Source organism: Bombus bifarius, unplaced genomic scaffold (genome assembly GCF_011952205.1).
Source record: "Bombus bifarius isolate JDL3187 unplaced genomic scaffold, Bbif_JDL3187 scf7180000008206, whole genome shotgun sequence".
Classification (NCBI taxonomy): domain Eukaryota; kingdom Metazoa; phylum Arthropoda; class Insecta; order Hymenoptera; family Apidae; genus Bombus; species Bombus bifarius.
The window spans coordinates 584,524-610,388 of record NW_022884510.1 but is presented as its reverse complement, the minus strand read 5'-3'; the positions used below and the strand labels follow the sequence as shown (position 1 = coordinate 610,388).

General features: G+C 32.6%; 4 protein-coding genes across 10 annotated transcripts; 1 reads left to right on the top strand and 3 right to left on the bottom strand.

Moving 5' to 3' along the window:
* The first annotated feature begins 1,273 nt into the window (after positions 1-1,273).
* On the top strand, positions 1,274-2,622 carry LOC117210494 (iodotyrosine deiodinase 1). The gene is made up of 4 exons (XM_033453576.1): positions 1,274-1,515; positions 1,695-1,907; positions 1,964-2,280; positions 2,364-2,622. Exons 1-4 carry the CDS (start codon positions 1,341-1,343, stop codon positions 2,547-2,549), a joined length of 891 nt encoding a protein of 296 aa, XP_033309467.1. The 5' UTR covers positions 1,274-1,340; the 3' UTR covers positions 2,550-2,622.
* A 337-nt stretch (positions 2,623-2,959) lies between these two features.
* Positions 2,960-17,171, bottom strand: LOC117210491 (zinc finger protein DPF3). 3 transcript variants are annotated; one of them, XM_033453568.1, is made up of 9 exons: positions 16,793-17,171; positions 16,596-16,708; positions 16,029-16,265; positions 15,737-15,942; positions 15,252-15,321; positions 13,411-13,566; positions 10,827-11,306; positions 5,139-5,251; positions 2,960-4,331 (listed from the first exon to the last, which is right to left on the bottom strand). In XM_033453568.1, exons 1-9 carry the CDS (start codon positions 16,870-16,872, stop codon positions 4,200-4,202), a joined length of 1,587 nt encoding a protein of 528 aa, XP_033309459.1. In that variant the 5' UTR covers positions 16,873-17,171; the 3' UTR covers positions 2,960-4,199. The 3 variants fall into 3 exon arrangements, with proteins under 3 accessions (XP_033309459.1, XP_033309460.1, XP_033309462.1); XM_033453569.1 differs by having other exon boundaries at positions 16,599-16,708; positions 16,793-17,167; XM_033453571.1 differs by lacking the exon at positions 13,411-13,566 and having other exon boundaries at positions 16,793-17,170.
* Positions 17,172-18,531: 1,360 nt separating this feature from the next.
* On the bottom strand, positions 18,532-22,194 carry LOC117210488 (threonine--tRNA ligase 1, cytoplasmic). Of its 2 annotated transcripts, none has more exons than XM_033453564.1 (5): positions 22,052-22,194; positions 21,564-21,644; positions 19,873-21,428; positions 19,494-19,783; positions 18,532-19,405 (listed from the first exon to the last, which is right to left on the bottom strand). In XM_033453564.1, exons 1-5 carry the CDS (start codon positions 22,115-22,117, stop codon positions 19,257-19,259), a joined length of 2,142 nt encoding a protein of 713 aa, XP_033309455.1. In that variant the 5' UTR covers positions 22,118-22,194; the 3' UTR covers positions 18,532-19,256. The 2 variants fall into 2 exon arrangements, with proteins under 2 accessions (XP_033309455.1, XP_033309454.1); XM_033453563.1 differs by having other exon boundaries at positions 21,926-22,152.
* Positions 22,195-22,451: 257 nt separating this feature from the next.
* Positions 22,452-25,860, bottom strand: LOC117210487 (zinc finger protein 724-like). Of its 4 annotated transcripts, XM_033453558.1 has the most exons (7): positions 25,669-25,860; positions 24,888-25,512; positions 24,634-24,806; positions 24,417-24,566; positions 24,227-24,355; positions 22,823-24,151; positions 22,452-22,744 (listed from the first exon to the last, which is right to left on the bottom strand). In XM_033453558.1, exons 2-7 carry the CDS (start codon positions 25,408-25,410, stop codon positions 22,550-22,552), a joined length of 2,499 nt encoding a protein of 832 aa, XP_033309449.1. In that variant the 5' UTR covers positions 25,411-25,512; positions 25,669-25,860; the 3' UTR covers positions 22,452-22,549. The 4 variants fall into 4 exon arrangements, with proteins under 4 accessions (XP_033309449.1, XP_033309451.1, XP_033309450.1 ...); XM_033453560.1 differs by having other exon boundaries at positions 24,227-24,346; positions 24,888-25,860; XM_033453559.1 differs by having other exon boundaries at positions 24,420-24,566; positions 24,888-25,860.
* Between the last annotated feature and the right edge of the window lie 5 nt (positions 25,861-25,865).

Below are 25,865 nucleotides of genomic sequence, written 5' to 3'. Positions count from 1 at the left end.
TCTAATGTTTCGAACAGGAATAATATGTTAATTCATTAACATTAGAACTACATACATAAAATGGTAGAAGATTGATTACAATTTTAAAAAGATGCGTTTTTTTAAATATTGATATTTTTATTGAAAAAAATATGATTACATATATTTATTTATTTTCTTATTCGCCATATATTCATCATATTCTAATTATTTAATTCTAATTATGTATGTATAATATATTTAAGTATATATTAAAGTAATTCAATAGTTCTAACGATAATGGATATAATTTCAAAAGTTTTATAATGTATATAACATGATTTCTTCATGGTTTTATAATTGTATAATTTTTTGTCCCTATACAATTTTTGTAATTTTATATTTGTAATTTTTCAGTTTGTCCGTAATCTTATAATTTTCATATATTTAGAATAAAACTACAATGATAGTTTTTGAATAAAATTCATAACTATGATTTCTCGTCTTTCTATTCATATATAATAATAAAATTACTTCAAAAAATATCCTGTCTGTATTATACTTAAAGGTCAAAAATTTCCAGTCATCTGTTTACTGGACTAATAGGATTAAAATAATAGGATTAAAATTGAAAGAAGGAAAATGTGAATATTTTACTCGATATACAACCCTTAGCAAGAAGTTTACGAAACGTAATAAAACATGGAGGCGAAACGATGTACCACGATGTTGATCGAAATGAATAAGAATTATTAAAAGTAAACAGTGACTTTATTTATAATAACAAGTCTTTAACAATAGTAGGATGTCAATAAAAGTCATTGTCTAAGCCAGCGTCTCGATGGATTTATTTTTTAAATAGCCTGAGTCTCTTTTACGCTGAATAATTAAATCGTTTCCATGTATTGCTTAAAGATGTAATTAGATGCCTCAGTAGATAATACTTTTTTTTTCTCTAGACGATAGAAGGTGCAAAAGACAATTTTAAAATTTGTTAAATAATCGCTAATCGTATATAGTAAGAATTATAGTTACTCTTCGTTACACTTGGAAAATTAGAAACTTACTAAGCATAATATGTATTCTTTTTTAAGACACAAATACTTGAATACTTCGTTGTATAGTAAATGATAGACGAAAAATTAATTGTTAATTAAATCTACTTTGTATCATGAGTAGTGGAGTACATAGTCGGTTTAAAAGCGATAACTTAGTTATTGTAGGTCACACGTATCTCTTCACTCGTTTCAACGCAATATCTTTATATATATATATATATATATATTGCTACGTTGTTAGCCTTCAATATATTGTAATTGAAACCGTTGAGCAGTATACTCAATCTTTTAGTTCTTGAAATAAATGTAAAATTTTTATTCAAAATGTTTATTGAACTTTTACCATTTTGGACGAAATACTGGTACCATATACTGATTAGTATCATACTTTACATTTTTTTGACATTATCTTATGAAGTGTTAAAAAAGGGCACTATTTTTATTCAAAACAAAAGACATAATTTTAACATTTTGGATAATACCATGGAGCAGTTAGAAGGTAATAATACTATAATATTATTACTACCAGGTTTTAAATTTTTAAAATAATAATTATAAAAAAGTATGCTATTTAAACTGTGAAATTCATTTGTATTTTTATGTAATGAATGTAATAATGTAATAATTACTGATTAGTCATGTATTTTTTTAATAAAATAAAAAGTTATGATATTCTAGACATTAATCAGGAAACACTAGAAAATAGCGATGAACCTGTACTAACAACAAATTTAAAACATATCCCTTATGTATATAAGAGACCCTCTGAAGAAGAGATACTCTGTCGAGCTTCTGAGTTTTATAAAATAGTAGCTGCTAGGAGAAGTATAAGATTTTTCAGTCCTGACCCTGTACCAAAAGAAGTCATACATGAGATAATAAAAGCTGCAGGTACAATATCATGTTGTTACATTCACAAAACTTTTATACATCTGAATCGGTTTTAGGCACTACGCCTAGTGGTGCACATACAGAACCATGGACATTCGTAGCGGTATCAAATCAGAAGGTGAAAGAACAAATACGTCTTATCGTTGAAAGCGAAGAAGAAATAAACTATAAAAAAAGAATGGGAGTAAAATGGACAACTGATTTACTTCCATTAAGAACAAATTGGATTAAAGAATACCTGACTACCGCTCCTTATTTAATATTTGTGTTTAAGCAAATTTATGGAATTTTACCAAATGGAAATAAGAAAATTCATTACTATAATGAAATGAGCACGTCTATTGCTTGTGGTATTCTCATCACTGCTATACAGGTAATATTGTTATAATACTATAATCTCTTATACTGTATACCTATGAATAATATGAATTAATAATATATGAACTTTAAAACTAGTACGCAGGTTTGGTAACTCTGACTTCTACTCCTTTAAACTGTGGACCTGCCATCCGCAACCTTCTTGGACGTCCTCCTAATGAAAGGCTTGTTGTACTACTGCCAGTTGGTTATCCAGCAAAGGATGCTACAGTGCCTGACCTTCAGCGAAAACCTCTATCTGATATTTTAATAGAAATTGATTGACACATATGTAATGAAAAATTATGGGAAACAAAGTACCTCTGTTTAATACTTTGTCAGAATATTTGCTTACTTATGGGATGATGCAAAAATGAGTACACATAATCATAGATTTATATATATAAATCCTGTTTTTATAAAAAAACTTATATTTGTTTTGAGTATTGTTTGTTACTTATGAATATCTTACATTACACTTTCGCAAATATATATATATATTATTCATTATAATTATAGAATATAATTTTCCTTGGTCAAAGACATGACTTTCAATCTTATAAAGTTATCCTAAAATGTTCAAAAGGGACCTAATCCCTGAAATATAGCACCCAAAGAAGTTCTATCATTATGTATTATATTCCTGCACTCAGAAAATATTCATGGCACACAATAAGACTGTCTAAAGTTAGTGGTTCAGTTGTATACTAATGTTTATTGAAATTTGCATACAGTTTGTTAAAAATAAGCAATATAAAATGTAAATTCACCATTGACTGGTTCAAACTCAAAAATCTTTATAGACTCATTTCCATGACATCTAATACACACAATTCCATGTCGTTAAGCGACCTTAAAATTACTCGAATAAAAAAGAAACGAAGAGTTACAACAATGAGTACCAAATATCACCATGGTATCTTAAATTAAGTACATTCAATATATAAAATATAAAAATACTGAGCTAACAATAAAGGGCATATAGAATATAATTTTCTGCTGTACTGTGAGTTTTTTGTATGTCATAGCTATACTGCTAGTAATGGCTGTGTCATTAAGTGTAAAAGCTTTAATATCATGATACATACAGATAAACAGATAGTGTTCTATTTATCACTATTTATGAAACAGATGCTATTAATATCATGTTCTTCCTAGAATATCAATCTTTTTTTCCTTACGTTTGCTTCTTTCATTCACCTTGGATTGAACCAAGTTAATAGCAAGGAGCTAAAGATATTATGAAAACTTGAGATCTCCAAAGTCGTTTAAAGTGTAAGCAGTTTTTTGAAATCCTAAAAGCAACCGAACTTCGAATGTCAATGGCTAAAAATATATTGGCCAGGAGAACTAGGAGAGTATTTATCGATGTTCGCAATTGTCGAACCAACTTATTTCAATGAAAAAAGCAACGACGTTTAACGACAATCTGATGCCGAAGTCCTTGACCATTAAGGTTATGCCCATTAAACCCATTAACTTTAATGGCAAGCTTAAAGCGGCTATTCATCTGTTCTCGATAGAAACATTAAGACAGCCCTTTGACCTTATACCTTCGTACATCTAGTGATAAACGCTAGTTCGTTAGAGAATATAAATACATAATTGTGATACTTTTCATTTTCTGAGATCACCAATGCCTGAGATAATATAACGCACCATTCATACATTACGTATACTTTGCGATATTTCATCTTATTCAATAGAAACTTAAATCGAAAAGAAAAACAAAAAGCGGAATAGTTAATGCTGCCGACGTTGTTAATTAATAGTTCCTTTTACAAAGGAAAGAAGAGTTCACTTGAAAGTACATTTGCGTTTATCGTAATACTAGAAAGAAGAGTGAGCTTATAGAATACTCTCCTAATTCGAGAACGGCCACTGCACCACAGCAAATAGATAAAATCCATCACTTATTTACGAGACAAAAGATTCTTAATCACGGCGATGAAACTCTGCTATGCACAGACGGCAAGACCAGGAGCCCTCGGGAGGAGATGCAAGAGGTGGAGACAGACAATACATATGGTATCCACGATCACAGTCGTCACAGAACAGCAGCTGATCCTAGTTTGGTTCGCGAAACAATTAATTAGCTTCCAACGATGCCTAACTAACTGGGTGTAGTGATTCGCGATCGTTGCTTTATACAGTTTACTATCTCTTCCTCTTTACGATTACCCTACTACGGTATTCACTTATTCAGATGTAGTCTGATCCATTGTTAATTTTCGATAATCATAAACTTTTTCTTTTCTTTTTTTTCTTTATAAAAGATATTAGTAACGCGTTGTAATAGTTCAAAAAATTTGATAAGATTTAGAATCGTCAATGTATTTCCGTACATCTTCCTCGAACTATTTTGATTTAAAACCAACAATTTTTTCAAATAAATGATAATCATGCGGTGACTGATCTGTTTTGTTTCAATGATCTTGATAGATTAAAATGTTTCAATATGATATACTATAATATTAATTTTGTAAAATATTATCTTGTAATACAAATAATTAATTCTTGAATAAATTTTTCATATTACAATATCAATCAACTATTTTAAATTTATTTAATCAATAAGTAAATTCATATTATTTTAATCATTCTAGAAAAATAAACATTTTTTTTTCTGATGATCACACAATGATAGTTAACGTGTTAATAGCAACAAAAGAATCAACGTAAAGTAATCGACAAAGTAAGGTCTAAACGAAGATAACGTTAACGTATGTATAGAATAAAGGGTATTCGAACAACATTGTCCTTTCGTGACAGAGGAGGAAAATCAAAATAGTTGAAGTAGCTGCACGTGGATTGTTCTTTGTCTCGGCCACGTAAAGTGTAAGGGAAACCCGAAAAATGGTAATGAATACTCACATCGTTGTCAGAAGTACCACAAATGGAACAGCATTTGCATTCGATACACTGCCACCTGTACTTGCGAACAGAAACGATCATGTTCGCTGTGAATTGCAAACAAGTCGGATGCCCTATAACAAGAACGTAAACTAGGTCATGGAACACGCATTTGGGACGGAATAGGATAGCTTTTGGACGAGTAGAAAGGTGCTAGGACATTTATCTTGTGCCGAAGAACAGTGAACTCCAAGCTATCATCTCGTTTCTAATATCTTTTTACTCCATATTCAGAAAGATAAACGTTCATTTAAGAACTGGAACGGAAGCATTTTGTCGAAATTCCAAATTAAGTTCGATAGTTACATTCTTTTTTTTTTCGATTGCTCAAAAAACGCGTGCGATAAGATTTCTATGATTTATCACAAAGAATCATGACTTTCACCCTTCCTCAGCACTAAAAACGTCCGGAATAATGATACGTTCTGTTATGTTTCCGCACAGAATGTTTTATTTCATGATATCTGCGATTGTATTCTTTTTTATTTTTTTATTTTTTTTTTTTTTTTTTTTGATGTTGCCTCTTGAACATATTGTTATTTTATTTGGAATAGTAAGGTGGTAAGTAATAGCGGTGCGTACCTTGGAATAGTTCACGTTCTTTCTTGCGCAGCACAATATAAACGTCGCGGACCAGCACACTCTCTCCTCTCATTAGTTTACACACACTTTTTTTTCAAATCTTCGTACTCTTTTTCACCTCTTTCACGCTATTTTTCGTTTCTTTTTCTCTCTCTCACTCACGCTTTCTCCCCTTTAGTGCGCGCGGGTGTGTGTGTGTGTGTGCGTGTGCTATATTTTTTTCTTGACACCCATACACTCACACTCGCGCGCACACAAAATGTACACAGACACACACGCGCACACATGTAACTCATATAACGTATCACATTTGATATATATAATATATATATAATATATATATTTATATATAACTAGCGTTACTTAAATACTAGATTTGTAAGCCTCATGGGTATTGCTTAATTAAAATTGCCTAATAACAAGTCTTCGATCTTTTTTTCTTTTATATAACAAGGAGGAACTATCTCTGCATGCTTTCATACTCGTAATTACTTTTTTTTTTTAATCTTTCATCCTCTCTCTTATACTAGGTGTGTGAATCTCTCTTAATACGATAAACAGAAGGGTTCATCAAGATACGATAGTGATTCACCTTCAGATTTATTTCTCTCTCGACGCACGAGCGCTACTAAGCTATAAAGTAAACCTAAAGGATCTCGTGTTATTAACCCCTTAACCTACAATGTCGTGTGAGAGACGTGGAACGTCGATCGGGCCAAACATAAACAACACGTGTGAGACACGTGGTACACCTCGATGTTATCGATTTGTTATTCGCTTCAAGATAGTCAATCTTTCTTGTTAAATGATCAATTGGTAGTGATTATTTATCAAACATCTTGCAAAATAAAATTAGTTGTACCTTATACATGCATTTACGTATCAAGAAACATGTGCGATTTGCACAGCCAAACCGTGAAATGGCACAACGTGTGACCGACCTTATTGTTGTTTATGGCACGCACTACTGGAATTTAAATCGTAAGGTAAGGGGTTAAACACATCTCATCTTCCTTCGCTCTTTTTTTCCCTCTCTATATATATTCTTCTTTCCACTATTTTATTCCTATCTTCACTTATTTTTTTTTTTCATTTGTTTTCTCCCATTTTTTTTTTTTTTTTTTTTTGGTAAGACTCGAGAAACTGGCGTCGACGACGTTTTTCAGCAGAAAGACACAAAAGAACTTGCGTGTAACACTTAAAGACGATATAAACCCTAGGTAATTCCTCTGCGTGTGTTTCTGCGCTGTGCAATTCCGGTCGGTTAATCAGACGCACCGTAGAAATTAACCATCTAACCACTGCGCTTGTTTACACGTCGGATGTAAAGGTGATAACAAGGGAAAATGTCGAGTACACGTACGTACGTTACAACTCGTTTGCATCGGTTATTCGTAAATCTATGATAATGATATAACGTTAGCGTTGGAAACCAGCTACTAGTAATGGAAAACGAACGCGCGGATTGCAGTACCGTTCGGGAGTGGTGAGTGGAGAGTTGATTAATTAAATACGAATGGTGACGGCGACGACCTCTCCGCTACGACGAGAGAAACTCGTGGAATATTGTACAAACAATAAAATGACGAATTTTTTCTGTTTTTTTTTTCTTTTTCTTTCCTTGTATTCTTTTCTTCTCGTTAATTCTAGCGTTCGAACGATATTTTCTTGTACGAATATCAAAGCTTGTATAAAACTAAGCTATTATCGAGTTTCTAAGATTACGTGATATATCTTTATCTCTTTTTTCTTCATCTTTTTTCATATCGTTAAAACACGACGTATGGTCGAAATGCTGCCTAAAGACTGGAGAAATTCGTTTGGAAAGAAAAGGAAGAATTATCGATAGTTTTTACAACCTTTCTCTCTCTCTCTCACTCTATATACGCATGTTTCGCTTGCATATGTCGTCGCTTCACTTGTTCTTTCTCCCTCAATGTATGCAATAAATATACTCGTCATTTGATGACGATTACGAATGGTAAAAAGGCGATTACTATATTATGTATTACATTTGCAACGTGAGACGGAAACGATTAATGCCCAGAACGAAACGGAAGATTTTAAGAGCAGCAGATTTATAAATATGTGGAATGTTTACGCGAAAAAAAGTGAAATTGGAAATTGAGAAATTATTTTTTTTTTTTTTTAATTTAATCCGCGATTTTTCGTTACGATTCTCGAAAATGCTGTAAATCGATTATTTAAAACGCATGCCATCTATGATTATTGCATTAAAAGGTGACGGATAATCAATCGTGAATTTACTGACACAACTGTTTACTAAACATTGCTACGTTCGTACGAAAAATCAACTTTCCTCTTTATTGTACTTTCCAAGAAAAATGCAACGTATCGGTAGCAAAGATATTAAAAAAGAAAATAATATGATAATGAATTATGGTCGAATCGCAAAAATGAATATTCTTTTTGTGACTTTTTTAATTGAGTATTTTGAACGACAGTACTTGTTTACTAGCGTTATATGTGCTGCGCTCTTATGCTGTGGTATTCTATGGTAATATATTCTGTAAATAGAAACACTCGAAAAAACGTAAAATAAAAAAGGATATTTACAAATTTGAAAAAGTGTAGAAGTATCGAAAAAACATGGTCGATCCTGTTATTCCTTTTGTTTCGTCTTACTATATATAAATATTGTTGCTCTCGTTAAACGATTCACGACTGTGCTGGATAATATCAATAATATAAAGTATATATATAATATATGTATATTGTATATCGTATCGTTTTGTTCTTTAAGCTCTCTTAAAACTTCGCGATCATATGGAACGAACAATTCTCGCGGCAAGCTTCGTCCTTTTTTATTGATCCTTTTTTTATTTTTTGATTTTTGAACGAAACAACGATAAAAAAAAACCACACGATTACACTGTAGTCAAACAGAGAACACAAACACATCTTCTTCAATATGTGCTCTAGTGATACTGTGCAACAGGAATTTTGTTATTTTTCTTCTCTTTTGTTCATTTTTCTTTTTCTTTTCTTTGTTTCTTTAAAAAACTTTCAAACGCGTCGATTTCGCGATCTACAAATTTTTTTTCTCTCTTTTCATCAAAAATTTTCGCGTAAATTGTACGATTAATCTTATCGATGATTTATCTTTCTCTCTTCCTCAATCTTTTTTTTGTTCATTCGCATTTCTTTCTTTCCTTCTTAAATATCCAGAGCGAGATTCGTGTATCTTCAACTTCAATTGATTTTTGTACATAGTTAACCTTCCTCATTTTCTATTTGTTTATCATTTTTCTTTTTGTTCCTCTTTCCTCCGTAAAAATTTTTTTATCCCTTAAAAACTAATCATTGAATTACACAATAAATCACAGTTGATCCGTGCAGTAAAGGAATTTCGTGGAAAATTCCTATTACTCAGATGCGACAAGTTGCACCATTGACAAAGTGATGTTTTTGCTTTTCGTGCCTTGACTAGTGTACGTAAAGCTCGTAACCATTCATATTCCTTTCTCTCTCTTTCTCTCTCTCTCTCTCTTTCTCTCTCTCTCTTTCTCTCTATCTCTATCTCTCTCTCTCTCTCTCTCTCTCTCTCTCTCTACCTTTTTATTTTTGTCCGCCTAGAAAACCGTGCAGATAATCGATATCCCTTAATTATTGCACATGAACTACGTTTTAACGATGGTTCCGAACGTATGTCACACAGCAACTAGTTTGTCAACCTAACCTCAATCCGAAAAATAGTATATTATTCTCTTACTTTTTTTTCAGCACTTTTCTCCATTTTTTTAAATTCCCTTTTTTTTCTTTCATTACGATTCTCTCACGGACAAATCGAATTATCCTTAACGGTATGAAAAATAGCGATCGAATCGGTATGATAACCTCCGAGTCGACGATGGACAATAACAATGATTCGTCTACGAAATTCGTCTACAACGAACAGAAAAGAAAAAACGATCCTTACGATACGGATACAAAAGTCTAGTTCAACAAACGAACGGTTCAACCATAAACGATTGTTAATTAATCGACCATGATCAATACGAATGATCGAACGAACAATGAAGAAACGCGATAATTCCTCGGCTCTTATGCCTCGTATGAACACAAGTCGCGGATCGTAAGGAGACACAAGAGATGAAAACGCGCGCTGTTGACCGTGTTTTATGGGGCGATAAAAGTTTAAACTTTAAAATCACTTCCTATTGATGGACTTGACAAATGTTAATCTTGCTGTTCATTGTCGATTTTTCGTGAGAAGAGGAGGCAACAAGAAGACTGGAAAAAGGAGACACGTAAAGGTGGACTATAAAGGAGTAAGGAATATTAAATATTTCGTATATGATAATTCGTTAAGGAAAGAGGTAGACGCAACTGATTTCATACTTCCGGAAGACAATGGTCCAAATAGGCAATTGGAAAATAACACAATAACATTTATCCTCGATATATCTTCTCCGGAAAGAGATGAACAGAAGTCCATTTAAGTCCATCGAAGGGAATGACCGAGCACTATATAAAACACAACGTTCATAAAATATCTTTTTAGCCTTGTCTCGATCTCGTTTTAACGAATAGAAAGACATATAACGTTTTAAAATAATCTTTAGCATAAGATCGTTCCTTAGTATTTTTATCACATTGATATTTCACATAAACAATTCTTTTATATTCTTTTTAAACTTAAGAAAATATAAACTAAAGAAAATATAAATATCAAGAAATTGTTAAGAATCATAAATACGAACGACCTAGAGAACGCTATAAGGCTAATAAATACTCGATTCGACTAACGAAAATTAACTCTCAATTCAACGAACAACGGTATTTCACAAATACTCCAATCATGCCGAACAAAATACTCATCCCCATATACACAGCCGATAGCGCGGGGATTGATTATCGAAAAACGAGAAGAGCCACATCCCCGGCTGCGAATGTTCAATCGACGAATACGATACACGACGATTATCGTTCCCGGAAAACGCTATAGATATCGTTGCTTAAACGCAACAGACCAGGGGACAACCGTGGCTTAATTGTGATTCGTTCTCCGCGTATACTTGCGCTTGATCTTTTCCTCTGGCTTACCTGAGCGACCGCAATCACTGCAAGAGACCAACTCTTCGGAGCCGCCGGTCTTTTTATTTTCCCTAGCATCGCCCAGACAGAAGTCGCAGTATGGGGACGGTTGCGCGGACTTGCCAGCTTTTTTTTCGTTCGTCCCTGGGGTCGGTGGGCCTTCCGTCCTCACCGAGGAAGGCGAGGGGACAGCTGTACCTGGCGACGGCACCGCCGGCAGATGTTCTTCCTTCACGGCTGGTATCGTAGGCGATGCTGGCGCTACCGTTGGCGGTACCGCGGGCAATTGTTGCTGCTGCTGAGGTGGCTGCTGTTGCTGAGACGGTTGCTGTGGTTGTTGCTGCTGCGACTGTTGCGGCTGAGGCTGGGCCGGCTGAGACTGCGGTTGTGGCTGCGCCGATGCTCCCGCAGCGGACGCGGACGGCGCTGCGGGAGAGGGACTCGAAGTACTCGACGAAGTTGCATTCTGACGACCCCGACGTGTACCACCTGATCACAAACCGACCACATACCCAGTTGCGCTTTGCGTCTCAAGCTAATGACCATGCACACTGGCTTAGAAACAATGATTTAGAGTCAATTTCTGTGATGACGAACAGCGATAATCGATTCGGTTACAAGCCTTCCGGTTGTCGGATGTCGGGTCGACAGTAATATCACATTTGATAAGCATTGAGGATTCGTGGCTTTGCTTGGCGAGCGATTGCCGGTTCTGAAATAATTATCACTATCCAGGACAAGGAAATTGTGAAACAGAATCTATTTAGAATCAGTGACTTTCGGATATTTTGGCAGAGTGGTGGAAATTACTATTTTTTAGGTGAAAAAAAAAAAAAGAAATTGACGAGGAATCGGCTGTACAATTTTAGTTGGCTAAATGTAATATTTTTCACGAAATTTTAGCCGTTGTAATTAACTTGTAATTTTTTAAAGAAATATAAGGATACAAAAATTAGACACTGTACAGATTTGAAGCGAAAGAGATTAGTGAAATAATCTTACGTTTCTGTGAAATTCAGAGAATCTTCACGACAGGCAATCACTTACCACACAAATGACGAAAATTGTTATTTCGAATAACCAGAATCGATCATTCGATGCATCACAAATGTTTTAATGAAAAGAAACTGGCACAACAATAAGGAAACAAATGAAATAATACGTATATAGATACATATAATATATATATATATATATGTGTGTGTGTATATAAATATATACATATATATATGTATATATACACACACAAATATAATAATCGTAACAGGGTGCACATATTATGTCAATCCGATATGCATTCCATCACCAAAAAAGAGCAATTCCAAGATTATATAAAGAAGTCGGGATAATTCGAAAGTGTTCCAAAGATCAGACAAAACAGCACTACACAAACGTGAAAAACAAACTACTTTGGCAACTCATGTAGAGAGATAGACAGAGAGAAAGAGAAGGATATAAGACAAACGTATCTCCGTGCGATTTTTTTTCTTTAGTTTTAAGCTCTGCAGGCGCTCATCAAGAGGAAAACTCGAAGCCAAAATCGCTCTAGGAAAGTAAAGCAGTAATAGAAGCAGCAAGCAAACAGAAAAATGAAAAATTAAAACAAACTGTAAAAAAAGAAATACTATATAGTAACTATTAAAGATTAGAAATGAATAAATGCGAACGCATGCTATAGAGAATTACGGAAGAGACGACTATCTCGTCGGGTGAAATAATAAGACGCACACACATACCAAACATTCAAAAATGACCGCGTCAAGGAGCACTACCGATTTCATTAAAATGACGTCGCCTCTCTTTATTTTCCGGTTTTTACTCTTCCAACACACGAGAACATTTTTTGGAAGGAAAAAGATGCGAATTGCAGAAACATGCTATTGCAAAACATTCGCAACGATCGCTGCATTTCTCTTTTTATAATTTCGCTTGAATCAGTCCATCTTAAATATATATAATATAGTTAAATATATATATCGACGAAACAGAGAGAAATCTGAAAAATTTTCAGCACAATAAAGGCAGACATAATTTTTGGTATACATATAAACGGTATACGTATATATATATGTGTCAAATATATATATATATATATTAAAAAGAAAAACAAATCGCAGTTATCATACTGACTTAGGCATATTCTTCTCCGTATGATATTTACGCGACACGTAAATTATCCGAAAAGAGATAATAAAAATGAAAAAAGATTATTGTGCATGAGAGATTCCATATGCATGAAAAACGCTATGGAAAAAAGTGGAAACACAAAAATCAATTACGGCTACGGTTATTTGCAATACATGCATTTGCAATACATGTAATTAAGAAGAGAGTAAAAACAACAGAAGAATATAAGAACAAGAAGAAGATATTATATTTAATTCCATCAAGTTAGGTAAATATTGTTCAGGGTTATATGAACAAGTAAGTAGTTGCAAAAATCGGGATCCAGAGATCAAAGATCATAAGGCATCAGGTAAAAAAAGACATCGGGAGACCAGGAACAAGTTGACGTTTGTTTCTTTGTTTCTTTCTGGGTTGGTATTTTTTCTTTAAAGGAAAGTGAGAAAATTGAGCTGATTTTGGCTCCAACCTGGCTGGTTCGAAGCAGCGGTGTCTGCAACGCTCCTAGGTTCAACTTCGGCAGGACTGGGACTTAGTTCCTTAGCAGGATCACCGGAGGAAGTAGAGTGGGAATGACCGTAATGGTAGACCAGACCAGGTCTGGTTTTATACCGTGCGCTGCATACTGCAAAAGTGCAAATACTGTTTTCCCACAAACCATCCAATGCAACGTCCATGATAAGAGAAATCTTGGTCGACGAGTTGGTTGGACGATATGGGAGGATGTACTTATTTAACCGCCGCGTTAGAAATGTACTTTTAAACCTTTTATAATAACAAAGAACATCGAAAAGATTAAACTATTGTACGACGATATAAAAAAGGTCTTGGTGAATTTCAAGAAACGAGGCGGTTAAAGTAAATCTAGGATAGAAGCTTACAGGTTAGGGACAGCATTTGCACACCTTCCGCACCAGTACATATCCCTATCCACCTACGAATCTATATGTGGACAAGCAGTGAAGGAGTTCCAGCCCAAGAAGCAAAACTAATACGATGCAAGGCTTGATGCTTGTATACTCCTACAGAATGAGCTCGCTACAGTGTGAGCCAGTACATTCTTGCTCTGTTATTGGCAGGTAGTATAGAAGTCCGAAGATATTTGGCCAATTTCGTAAGCTCGACGTGATCGAGATAAAAAATTTCGAATATCGTGAGGTTTCTTCTATCGTTGCGTGATCGAAGCTTACTAGTCGAGACCAAATGTCTTTAGATTTATTTTCTGCTAATCTAACAGGAGTGGTTTCAAGAAGTAAACAGATTGCAGGCACATTCGAGTTAATTCATAGACTTCGTGTCTGGAAAAAGTTCGATCAAATTAGTAATGACTATTATACTCCTTCAAGGTTTGGACAAGCGCGACGTTACGCGTTCATGAAAATTATACTTCAGCTAATTTCGATATCTCGTCTCAACGCTACTGTCATGAACATAATCTTACGTGTTATGATAAATAAAAAAAAAAAATAAAAAAATTGCATTAACCATTACACAACAAATATATAATGAATAGCATTTATCAGATTCGTAACCGTGATTGATAAATCTTCGAATGAATGTGAATTTACGAAACGCGAGTTACGTGATAAACTATAGTATAACTTTAGGGGGTAATTGTCTTTGTACAGAATCATACAATGTACTATTTCATAGAAATTTCACACAACCTGGATTAATATATCGTAGATTCTTCTATATAAAAACTTCAATTCTTTTTTATGCGGATAATCAATCTTTGCCTTTCATCCATGAATCATACCATGTCTCTTCATACTTCAACAAATAGGAAAAGAGAAATGGAGTACAAGGTTTTTGATACAAACAGAAATTATACAGTAAGGACTGGAATATGCTAAGTAATATACTGCAATTCATAAACTTGAAGGAAAACAGCAGTCAATACAATACTGATCAATTCCACTGAATGAAAGAGCACTAAAAGTCAACTGTGGAATTAATTTTACGACTAGAAGGGTACCTTCCCACGTTACACAATCAGATTATACTTAGTTCAATCACCATCCCCAAATGTAAAATTATGCGGCAACCAAGACTAAATCTTTAATAATTTATTTCGAGTTTCCAATCATCATCTTATATTAATATAGTAACCTCTGCGTATCTTGTAAAATAATACGTAGGCATCGTAAAAATATAGTTATTTAATAAAATTAACAAATCTTCTAATGCAATGCATTTCTTTTCTCTTATTTCAAAATTAACAACTGATAAAACTAATAATAATTATATTTTTAATGAAACTAGTAACAGGAAGTGGTCATTTGTAGTTGTATCTGTGATTAAACTTACGGTCACAAACGAATGGCTTATCAGTGTCAACGGCATCATAGTTGGTTTTTTTGCGCCCGCGTCCCCCACCCTATATTTAATAAAATATATGCATGACGAATTTAATATCTGCCATATGTAAAGAAACTAAATTATGAATTTAAATGAAAAACAAATTAAATATTTTTCTTTTTTTTTTTAACTTCTTCGGTACGGCGACAGTTCGACGTATAGTGTTATTGGCGAGAGTAACGTAGCGCAAGTGTATCGTATGTACATCTTCTATTATTAATTATATGTATTATTAATCTATAAACGAATGGACAGATTAAAACGATTAAATAAATAAACAAAAGCACTAAAGGTAGCAACCGTATCGAAGGATATAAGCATAAACAATTGACTGTGTATTTCGTATCTGTTGATCATAACTGACGCGTATACCGAAAAAATTAAATTAATAAAATAAAATGTTTGCATAACTATGCAGCACCGATCAAATTTACCTTAGTACGTTTGCCCCCAGGGCTATCTGTAGAAGATGGGTGGTTTCGTGCAGGATGATGGCCACCTCCACGTGGTTTTCTTCGTTTCCTTTTACTACTATAACTTTCCTCATAATCATAATCACTTTCAGCATCAGGTTCTTCATACGTGTCCATATCCAACATGTCTTGCTCATCATAGTACCATGCATCTTTACTATGTTCATCTGCATCAAATTATTATACGTCACATTATAACAAATGAAATTTATCTTTAACTTTATTTCACTAATAATGTAATATTATTTATTACCTTTAAGGGCCACTGAATCTTTGCTATCGTCATTTACATGTGTTACAGTTTCTACACCTTCATTACCGTCTTCAGTGTCACCTCTTGGTCCTCTTTTTGGATGTAAATAATGCATCAAGTATTGTCGCCGTTTTTTCCTCCATCGTTTACTAGGATATGTATATATCTGGCCATGTAACAAACCGGGTAGTCTTTCTCTTGAAGACATAAATAGCGCAGAGTGATTCTGTGCTACACCTGTAATTTCATATAGTCAAATAACAACAGTAACAATTTTCATCCGTAAATAACTATGCTACATAATTGTATATTTGTAATACTAATACCTATCATTTTTAATTGAATAAGTATGGAGTGCAATTGCTCCAAATATCTTCTTTCAATTATATCAAAACTTTTTCAATAAAAAATAACAAATTCAACGACAGAGTCTAAATGTTTAAATCATTTTTAACAATCATTCGAACGAGGAAGCCTTAAGGATACGAACGAATCATCATTAATTACATTGTAGGTATATCATGAAAAACAGATATAAAAATTTTATAGAAAAATTATGATAACTAATACCTGTTTGAGAATCGAGGAAAGGCATACGTAAACGTCGTTCTCTGCATAGTCGGCTATTATAATTTGAGGAATTTTCAATGGCTTCCCTATATGCTGTGTCATTGAGGAATCTGTGAAGAAATCAATAGTAGCCATGTAAAGTCCTACATCCTACCAAGAATAAATTTATATTTTACAGTTAAAGGAACACATACCCTTCGATTTTAGACAAATTGCTTTCATTTACAACTTGAATAATTCCTTGTGCAGCCGGCGAGATTGTAATGGCTGTCATTTTATAATAATCAAACAATACGCTCCCAGGATTCTACTCGCCACTTACCGTTCTTGCCGGAAGCAGACCTCCATATTTTCAGGCATGCGCGTCCGTTTCACTCAGAAATCAGAAATGCGTACTTAACATACCATAGACAACATATAATCAGAGAGGAAATGAAAGTGCTCACGCGTATGGCCCTGGTTGTTCCCGGACTAGTGCTGCATCATACGGCGAAATGCTGAGTTTAATTGACATTAGCATATACAAGAACCTAAATTGAACAAATTAAACGATCTTACATATGAGATCATTTATTGTTGTAAAGTGTTATGAATGCTTTTTGGGGATTTTCTGATAGTACTCATATGAATAGAGAAGTATAGAGACGACATATAGAAGTTTCTAATCTAGAAATCCATTGATTCAAAAGTTCTGCGTTTTCAAAGTTTAGTACTTTTAGCCTACTGCATAACTTACTTTAATCTGATAGCCATTTAAACGATAAATTTCTTATTTATTTAAACACATATTATATTCAGAATAACGGAATCTCGCTTTATTATCGATATATAAATCAATTTGTCAAATAACATTTTGAATAAATGTTATGTACGTGGTCCAACCAATATTACTTGTACTTTTCTATCTCCATAAGACAATATTCAGTTACGTTCATAGTATCAACAAAAATAAACAACGCATATGACAAAAGGGGTCATGGAGAATAAGCCAATTAATTTAATAAGAAATACCAAACTTTAACAATGTACAATTTTTGAACCAGTGCAATGGATTCCTGGACTTCAAACCGTAATTCCTAGATTCAAAATCGTTATATCTTGCTTCCATTTATCGAATTCAAGAAATACTCGATAATTGTATAAAACAAGATCTTTTGCATAATTGCACACTTGTGCTCGTCGCCGCTACGGAGAAGAGGTTCCCCGACACACAGAGAAGCTCGACGGCCCGCCGCGATCGAGTGGTGTAACATGATCTAATATCAGATATCGTTAAGACAATGTATGTAGATACTAATTTAAAAGTGAAATATTTTTTATTTTTGACTTTTTTAAATTTGAACTTTTACTAACATATTTGTGAAATCTTTCCGACTAAAATAAGTAAGCAAATATGCTGTAAATTATATCGTGTCATTTTAATTACAAAAATGTTAGAAACATATTAGTAAAAGTTTTATTGGTAAAATTTTGAGTTAAAATTCTCATCTTATCATATACTCTATCTAACGAGACGAGGTACTGACACTCGAGTTTCACTAATCAGCAGTCAATAGTTGCAGTCGCAACAATCAAATTTTACAACGTTTATTGCCTCGTCTCATTGGATAAACTATAGCAATTTGTAGCTTGCAACATGTGAAGTTTTATTAATAACATTATTTCGATTATGTATAAAAGTTATGCAGCAAAATTTTTTTATGCTCTTTTCAATGAATTTACAAAAGATATTGAAGCTAAGAAAACTGATACCACGATTACATAAACTTACATATATGTATATGTATAAGCTGATACACGGTCTTATATGATTGTGGCTGATACACATCTAATTAAGCGATAATACTCAATCTAATAAATATATCTACTATTCCTAGTTAAAAGTTATTTTTTATTCAAACAGTACTTCGATTATTAGTAAAATAAGAACAACTTTAGCCGAAGATGCGACTTGATTGTGAAAGATATTATGAAAGATTTTAATGACAACTTTTCGATTTGTGTCGATGTGATTTATAATTTACAACAATAATTTATTCCCAAAAGATATTAGAGCAGTTACAGCAATATGCATATATTGACAATATCTGCAATAAATTACGGAGCACAGCCGTTGAGATGAACATTTCGTTAGTTACAATGTACACTCAATGTTTCTGCTATAATTGCGAAAAATAAAAAATTATTTGTAGCTTCCGAATAAAATTATTTATCGTAATAGCATTTACAAATCATCGAATAAAAAATAGAGTTTGGAGAAAATTAAATAAATTGACTATATATTTCGTTGTCTAATTTATCTCTATGAATAAAATATATTCATGTTTTTGCATAAAAAAAATCTATTTAATAAGAAGGAAGATTTTCATAATAAAATTACAGATTACTTCACAAGCATAAATACATGGATTATATTATACCAAAGTTTGAATACTAAATAAAATTAATTAAATGCAAAATAATCATCTTATGCTTTTATATCGTTATCTTATTAACAAGACTCTTTTTATAATAATATTCTCTTTCAATAAGTTTCTATGCATTATTCAATATATTTAAAAAATGTGATTTTAGATCCTGTCGACCTATATTACACCTGATTCTGTCAGAATTATAGTCTGGAAATAAATAAATATTCTGTCTGTATATAAAGCTTATTTAAAACTTCTCTTCGCAGTTTCTATCCTTTTTCTCTTTGAATACTTTGAATTTTGCAATTAGGTCATCTACAAGAATTTCCCCATGCACCACATTGTCCCTAGTTCGTACATTTACCGTGCCAGCATTAAGTTCTTTTTCTCCAACAACTAAAAATATATTTATATATGTATTAAACACATTAATATTGTACTACATGATACATATAAAGCATTACTATACAAGACATTTCTTTACCGAGAATAAAGTTAAACTGTGCGAGTTGAGCATTTCGAATTTTTTTGTTCAGAGTATCACTTGAATCTGTATCAATCTCTACCATAATTCCACTATTCCAAAGTTTATCTTTTACTTGCTCCGCATACTCATCAAATTGAGAGCTTACTGGAATAACCATTACTTGTCGCGGGGACAACCAAAACGGCCATTTTCCAGCGTATGATTCTGTTAGAATTGCAATCATTCTTTCTACAGAACCCAAAATGGCTCTGTGAATAATTACTGGCCTCGTTCTTTCCCCAGATTCGCTAAAATTTTTAATTTAAATTTGCATTTAAAATTAAAATTCAAAATTTCAACTTATATCACAAAATTAGTTTAAAATCGTTCTACTTACTTAATATAAGACAAATTAAATCTAATTGGTAGTTGGAAGTCCAGTTGAATAGTAGCACACTGATGATGTCTCTTAAGTGCATCCATAATGGTTATGTCAATTTTTGGACCATAAAATGCACCATCCTCTGGATTAAGTTTCCATGGTTCTCCAAATGCATCTAAACTCTCTGCTAATGCTTTTTCAGCTTGATCCCACATTTCTATATCTCCCATGTACTTTTCGGGTCTCGTGGATAAACATAAATTAAATGTGAAACCGAACACGGAATACACGTGTCTCAAAAAGTCAAGCGCGCCAATCATTTCATCTTTAATTTGATCAACCGAACAGAATATATGCGCGTCATCTTGTTGAAAGCGCCTGACTCTAGTTAGTCCAGTTAATGCACCAGATAACTCATTTCTGTGCAATACTCCGAAATCTGCCATCCTTAATGGCAATTCGCGCCAGGACCTGATACGAACGTCGAAGATCATACAATGACCAGGACAATTCATTGGTTTAAGTGCAAAAGTTTCCTTTTCAACATCAAAGGAAAACATATTTTCCGCGTAATGCTGCCAGTGACCAGACGTTTGCCATAATTTACTGTTATAAATATTAGGTGTAACTACTTCTTGGAAACCCCGTTTTCTATATTCAGAACGAATAAATTCAACTAAAGTATTATAAATATAGGCTCCGCGTGGTTGAAAGAAACATGATCCTGGAGAAAGTTCATGGAAAAAGAATAACTCTTGTTCCTTTCCTATTTTCCTGTGATCTCGTTTTGCTGCTTCTTCCTGAAACTTTTCCCATTCTTTCAATTGTTTGGTATCTGGAAAACTGATGCCATAAATTCTCTGTAAAGATTCTGCATTGACATTTCCTTCCCAATAAGTAGATGAACCTTTTGTGATTTTAATGGCCTTAACTTTTCCAGTATGTCTAACATGTGGTCCTCTGCATAAATCAATTAATGGACCACATCTATATACTGTGGTAGTTGGAGTATGTATTTTTTCATTAATAATCCGAACTTTAAATTCGTTGTATTTAAACATCTCCAAGAGGTCTTCCTTAGTCATTTCTAATCTCTCGAATGGTTGTTTATCTTTAGCTATCTTTTTGTAAAGAGTCTCTAAGAATGGGAAGTCTAAATTGGAAATTCCTGTTTCACCTACGTACATATCATAATAAAATCCATTTTCTATTGGTGGACCATAACATAAACAACCACCATATACTCTCTCCATGGCTTCTCCTAAAATGTGTGCACTAGAGTGCCAAAACACTTGTTGGCCATCTGGATGATCAAATTTAAGGAGTTCAAGTTTGCAATCAGATTCCAAGGGTCTGTCAAGGTCCCACAGTTCATTATTAACTTTTGCAATAACAGTACTGTCCGCTAAACCTTGACTAATGTTTTTGGCAATCTCGTATGGCGTTGTACGCCAAGATTGAGCTATAACTTCCTTTCCATCAGGTAGTGTTACTTTTATGTCAGTAACCGTTTTCAAAGCTAATGATGTTTCATACTCTGCTTTAAGCTTATCCCATAATGCAATACGATCCTGAAAAAATAATTATTCAGGAACATAATCAAATAATAAGTATATTCAAAAATTGATTTCAATTAATTAAATCTATTTGTTTCAGTTGTCAGTTATTTAAACATGCAATTTTCAAATGTTAGCAAAATAACATACCTGAATATAACTTGGCCAAGGATTTAATTCAGAAACATTCCTTTCTTCGATGGCAGCAGCTTTTTTCTTTGGTTTCATTTTCTAATATTGAGTAAAATAAAATATTTAATATCACCGCAAATACTAATCATTATCTTCTAAATTAAAAAAACATGAGGCTAATGCATTCGCGGACAATGCAACAATCGTTAAAAGGTATAAGGTTGGATTGCATCAGATTATCGATTTCAATGATATGGGTGGTCATTCTTAACATAGTACAAATTATATCAATGAATAGTTTAAGAACCGAAAAAAAAAAGAAAATTCGAAACGTGATATTATAACATAATGTTGTAATGATAGTATATCTTATAACCAACCCAAGCATGTGTCCGCTTGGAAACATTGTAAGTGTTTCTATAACTGCAAATACGCAAAGTCGCCAACATATTTTACCGCTAAAAATGAAAATGAAAATATTTATTAAAAAGAATCAGTATTCATGCCTTGTCTTCCTTCAAATTCAGGTTTTCCATATTATTCACCACGTCTTCACACAGGTTGTCGACCATATTGAAGCTAGACTTGCTGAGTATATATATAATAATGTAACTGATTCGTTAAACTAGCTCCGATGTACCTCTACTTTCTATACGTACGTTATGATGACGTAAGAAATAGGAATAAAAATTTATTTTATTAAATATTCAATTTATATTTATAATTTAATAGTATAATTTAATTAATATTTATATTTTAATCACAATATTATAAAGAGGAAATGAAGAAATAAAACATTAATATCTTCTCTTTTATTAAAAAATAATCGTCTACAAAACCTGTTTTAAATGCCTGTTTTAAATATGTATCGATACATATTACAATGTAAATCACACGAACATAACAGAACATCATCGTCGTTAATTTTTATTCGATAAAATTTTATAACTATTTTACAATTTGTTCCCTACGCCCTTAAACAAATAACGTAAACTTATCTATTCCTAAAAGTGTATGCGTTCGTGACGAACAATGTGACTTCGATGATGAAATCTTTTTCCGCAAGCGCGACAAACATATGGCCGTTCATCAGTATGAATCCTATTATGCATTTTCAAATCGTATTTTTTAAAAAATGATTTACCGCACTGAGAACAAACATGGTTCCGTTGTTTTAAATGATCTCGTTTTACATGCTCCTATATCAAAATAATCATTGTTATGTAATTTAGTATATGGTTTAATAATTAGAGAAATATCCTCCGAAAAATACTCACATTTACTTGTGAAGAAGTATTATAAATTTTATTACATATATCACATGCAAACTTCTGTGGACCATCTGGTCTATGATTGTTTGCAATGTGTTTATTTAACGTTGATTTCCAAGCAAATGACATTTTACAGTCTTTGCAATGAAATTTTTGCTGGTCTGCGAAATGGGTACCGATGTGTTGTTTGTAATTGTAACTAGTTGAAAATGACTTTTCACATATTGTACATTGAAACTTTATTAAAAACGTTTTCGATTTCCTTGAGTCTTGTTCATCCTCTAATTTTTCATTACTATTTGTCACATCTTCACTTTGCTCTTGTTTTTCATCTGTTTCAACAATTTGATTATTACTATTATTGTCATCGATAATATCATCTTTTACATTCGATTCTACAGTGTCAATTTCACCAAAATTTTGAAATTGTAAGAATTCATCACTGTCTTTGTTACAATCTGAAATTTTCGAGTTTTGGTTTTCAAGTCCTGATTCCACAAATTCAAGAAATCGCTCGGGACTATCGTCGTAATTTAATCTTTCAAATACTTCGAAATTTGTTTCAACATATTTATCGAATTCACTTTGTGTGTCTAATAGAATCTGATTTGTAAAATTTTTTTCTTCGCCTTGTAATTCATATTGTGAATAATTTAAATCGTTATGTATATCATCTCGTATACTCTGCTCATGATTTTCTTCGTTCATATTTGTACTATCATCTTTACTCTCGGAACTTTTTGTGGACTCAATAATTTGCGGATTCGGCAATTTTTCAACTAAATTATTAATTAGAAATTCATAAAATTGTTCCCCTGTTTCTGTTTGTACTAAACGCAACATTGGTTCATCATGATTTACGATATTATTTATGTCGTTCAAATCATCGGATATTTTTTCACTTTGTACTAAATTTATTTCTTCATTTTTATGTATATTTGAATCGGAATTAAGATGTTCATTGTTACTAGATTCCGAGAGATCTATCTTTTGAAACATATCGGTAACATTCAGAGGAGTATTTATTAGGGTGTTATAATTTGATATTGTTTCGGATTTTTGTAAATCCGATTCGTATGTTTGAATACATAATTTATTTTTAAGAATATTTTCATCTAATGGACCAGCATATGCTACATTTTCTCTTTCTGTAGAATCATTGGATTTACATAATAAAAGCGGACTATCATGAACAAGTTGTGTTTGTTCATCGTTAAATGCTACCTCCTCAGAAACACTTAATTCTTCAGCCCCCAAAATTTTTGTTTCACATAGATCTTCTTGTGAAATGTGATTTCTACTATCTTCAATGTTTTCCAGATTGATTTTCTTTAACTTTTTCCATGTAAAAAAGTAACTATATATAGAAATAGTTTTGAATTGTATGATTATAAATGATAAAATATTTACCTGTTCTGATGTGATATAAATAATTGCATCCAATGGTGAAGCTTTTTTCATATTTGTTTCATTTTCAAGAAAGTCAAAATTATTAGTACATTGTGTTTGTTCTTTCAGTTCTGTAGCTTTCTGAAAACTCTAAATGGAAGAAATAGGTCAAAAACATGTAGTTCTTGAATGTTACTTTCAGAATTCTTACCACCTCATTGTTTTTGCACTCCAAGGTTTGCGAATGGGATTTTTCGTGCTCCCTTAAGAGAAAAATAAAATTGAAACTTTCACCACAAATCTTACAGTAATGTTGTCTCTTAACAATCTTTTGCTGACTAGGTGCATTACCTTCAACAAACTGTACATTGACAGTAAGATATACTTATATTCAAAGGATATTACATAATATCACATTTGCTCATCACCTTATTTTTGCACATTGCATGATCTTTTTTCTGTAAATTGATATTGTTGAAATTAGTTTGCGAATGATGTTTAACATCATCCTTTACCCTTTCGTGAATACGTTTGTGTCTTGCAAGGGAACTAATTTGAGTAAAACGTTTTCCACAAATGGAACATGGATATAATTTTTCCCCTAAAAATTCATATCACATTTAAATTTTTATTCATTATTTGTATTTCATTTTGTGGAAAATTTGATGTACAATATAACTACCAGCATGCATTCTGCAGTGTCTGATTAAATTAGATATGTGATTAAATTTTCTCCCACAAACTTCACAAATACAAACATTTGTTCCTAAATGAATGTTTAAATGTGTTTTTAAATCTGCCTTGCGAAAGAAACCTTTGCCACAAATTTCACAGAGCTGTGACTTTTCGCCTAAATGTATACTTCGATGATGATAATCATATTGAGAAGCTCTGTCAAAAGTTAAACTGCACTGATGGCATTTGAAAGGCCTTAATGTAGTTTCATAAGGATTGTCATCAATCTTTTTCGAAGTATAGTGTTTTGACACTGTTTCTAATTCATTATTTGCATTTTTTAACCATTGCACATGCTTTAATAATACATCTCCAGCATGGATACGTAAATGATCATAGAATTCTTTTTTATTTATGTATCCAACATCACACACCGGACAAACAAGATTGATAGACTGCATTTGAACCATATCATTCTTACAATTCTCTTCTGGATTTAAAGTGAATGACATGCTCGCATATTCAGACATGAGAATTTTTTTTACAGAGAAACTTTATTTACTTTAAATACAACAATCAAAATAGTGTTAACAATTCTAGCACTTAGGCATTTGTCTTATTAGATCAACAACCTAAAAGATGTAGTATCATTAGTTTACTACATATTTCTGTTATTTATTCCCTCATTATACATGATTTAAAACTAATTGCTCCAATTTGATATTTACGACGCGTTTAAAGTTTTAGTTCAGTGAACGATATAGATTCCATTGAATTATATTACCTACGCGTTAAGCCATAGACGTACTTATTGGTTTATTATGATTATAACAAACTAAATGAAATTCGCACGTTATTTGAAATTCTGTGTCATTATTTCAAATTTATTTAAGGAAAATATAACGTATTATTTTGCTTGTTATTTTCAGATACATGTTATTTAAGTCTGTTCAAGTATACATATGCATATAATCAGATAATAAAC

What these genes read in the sequence shown, in the direction of transcription:
- LOC117210487 (XM_033453558.1), bottom strand. Translation starts at nt 25,410, where the DNA reads ATGTCTGAATATGCGAGCATGTCATTCACTTTAAATCCAGAAGAGAAT. An exon ending in ATGCAATGTGCAAAAATAAG is followed by an intron (nt 24,567 to 24,633) that starts GTGATGAGCAAA and finishes GTCAATGTACAG; the next exon opens with TTTGTTGAAGGTAATGCACC. An exon ending in AGTGCAAAAACAATGAGGTG is followed by an intron (nt 24,356 to 24,416) that starts GTAAGAATTCTG and finishes TCTTCCATTTAG; the next exon opens with AGTTTTCAGAAAGCTACAGA.
- LOC117210491 (XM_033453568.1), bottom strand. Translation starts at nt 16,872, where the DNA reads ATGACAGCCATTACAATCTCGCCGGCTGCACAAGGAATTATTCAAGTT. An exon ending in CAGTGATTGCGGTCGCTCAG is followed by an intron (nt 5,252 to 10,826) that starts GTAAGCCAGAGG and finishes TTCTTGTTATAG; the next exon opens with GGCATCCGACTTGTTTGCAA. An exon ending in GTGGTACTTCTGACAACGAT is followed by an intron (nt 4,332 to 5,138) that starts GTGAGTATTCAT and finishes GAACCAAACTAG; the next exon opens with GATCAGCTGCTGTTCTGTGA.
- LOC117210494 (XM_033453576.1), top strand. Translation starts at nt 1,341, where the DNA reads ATGTTTATTGAACTTTTACCATTTTGGACGAAATACTGGTACCATATA. An exon ending in TACCATGGAGCAGTTAGAAG is followed by an intron (nt 1,516 to 1,694) that starts GTAATAATACTA and finishes ATGATATTCTAG; the next exon opens with ACATTAATCAGGAAACACTA. An exon ending in TTCTCATCACTGCTATACAG is followed by an intron (nt 2,281 to 2,363) that starts GTAATATTGTTA and finishes CTTTAAAACTAG; the next exon opens with TACGCAGGTTTGGTAACTCT.
- LOC117210488 (XM_033453563.1), bottom strand. Translation starts at nt 21,994, where the DNA reads ATGTTGGCGACTTTGCGTATTTGCAGTTATAGAAACACTTACAATGTT. An exon ending in CCAAGCGGACACATGCTTGG is followed by an intron (nt 21,645 to 21,925) that starts GTTGGTTATAAG and finishes ACTCAATATTAG; the next exon opens with AAAATGAAACCAAAGAAAAA. An exon ending in CTTGGCCAAGTTATATTCAG is followed by an intron (nt 21,429 to 21,563) that starts GTATGTTATTTT and finishes TTATTTTTTCAG; the next exon opens with GATCGTATTGCATTATGGGA.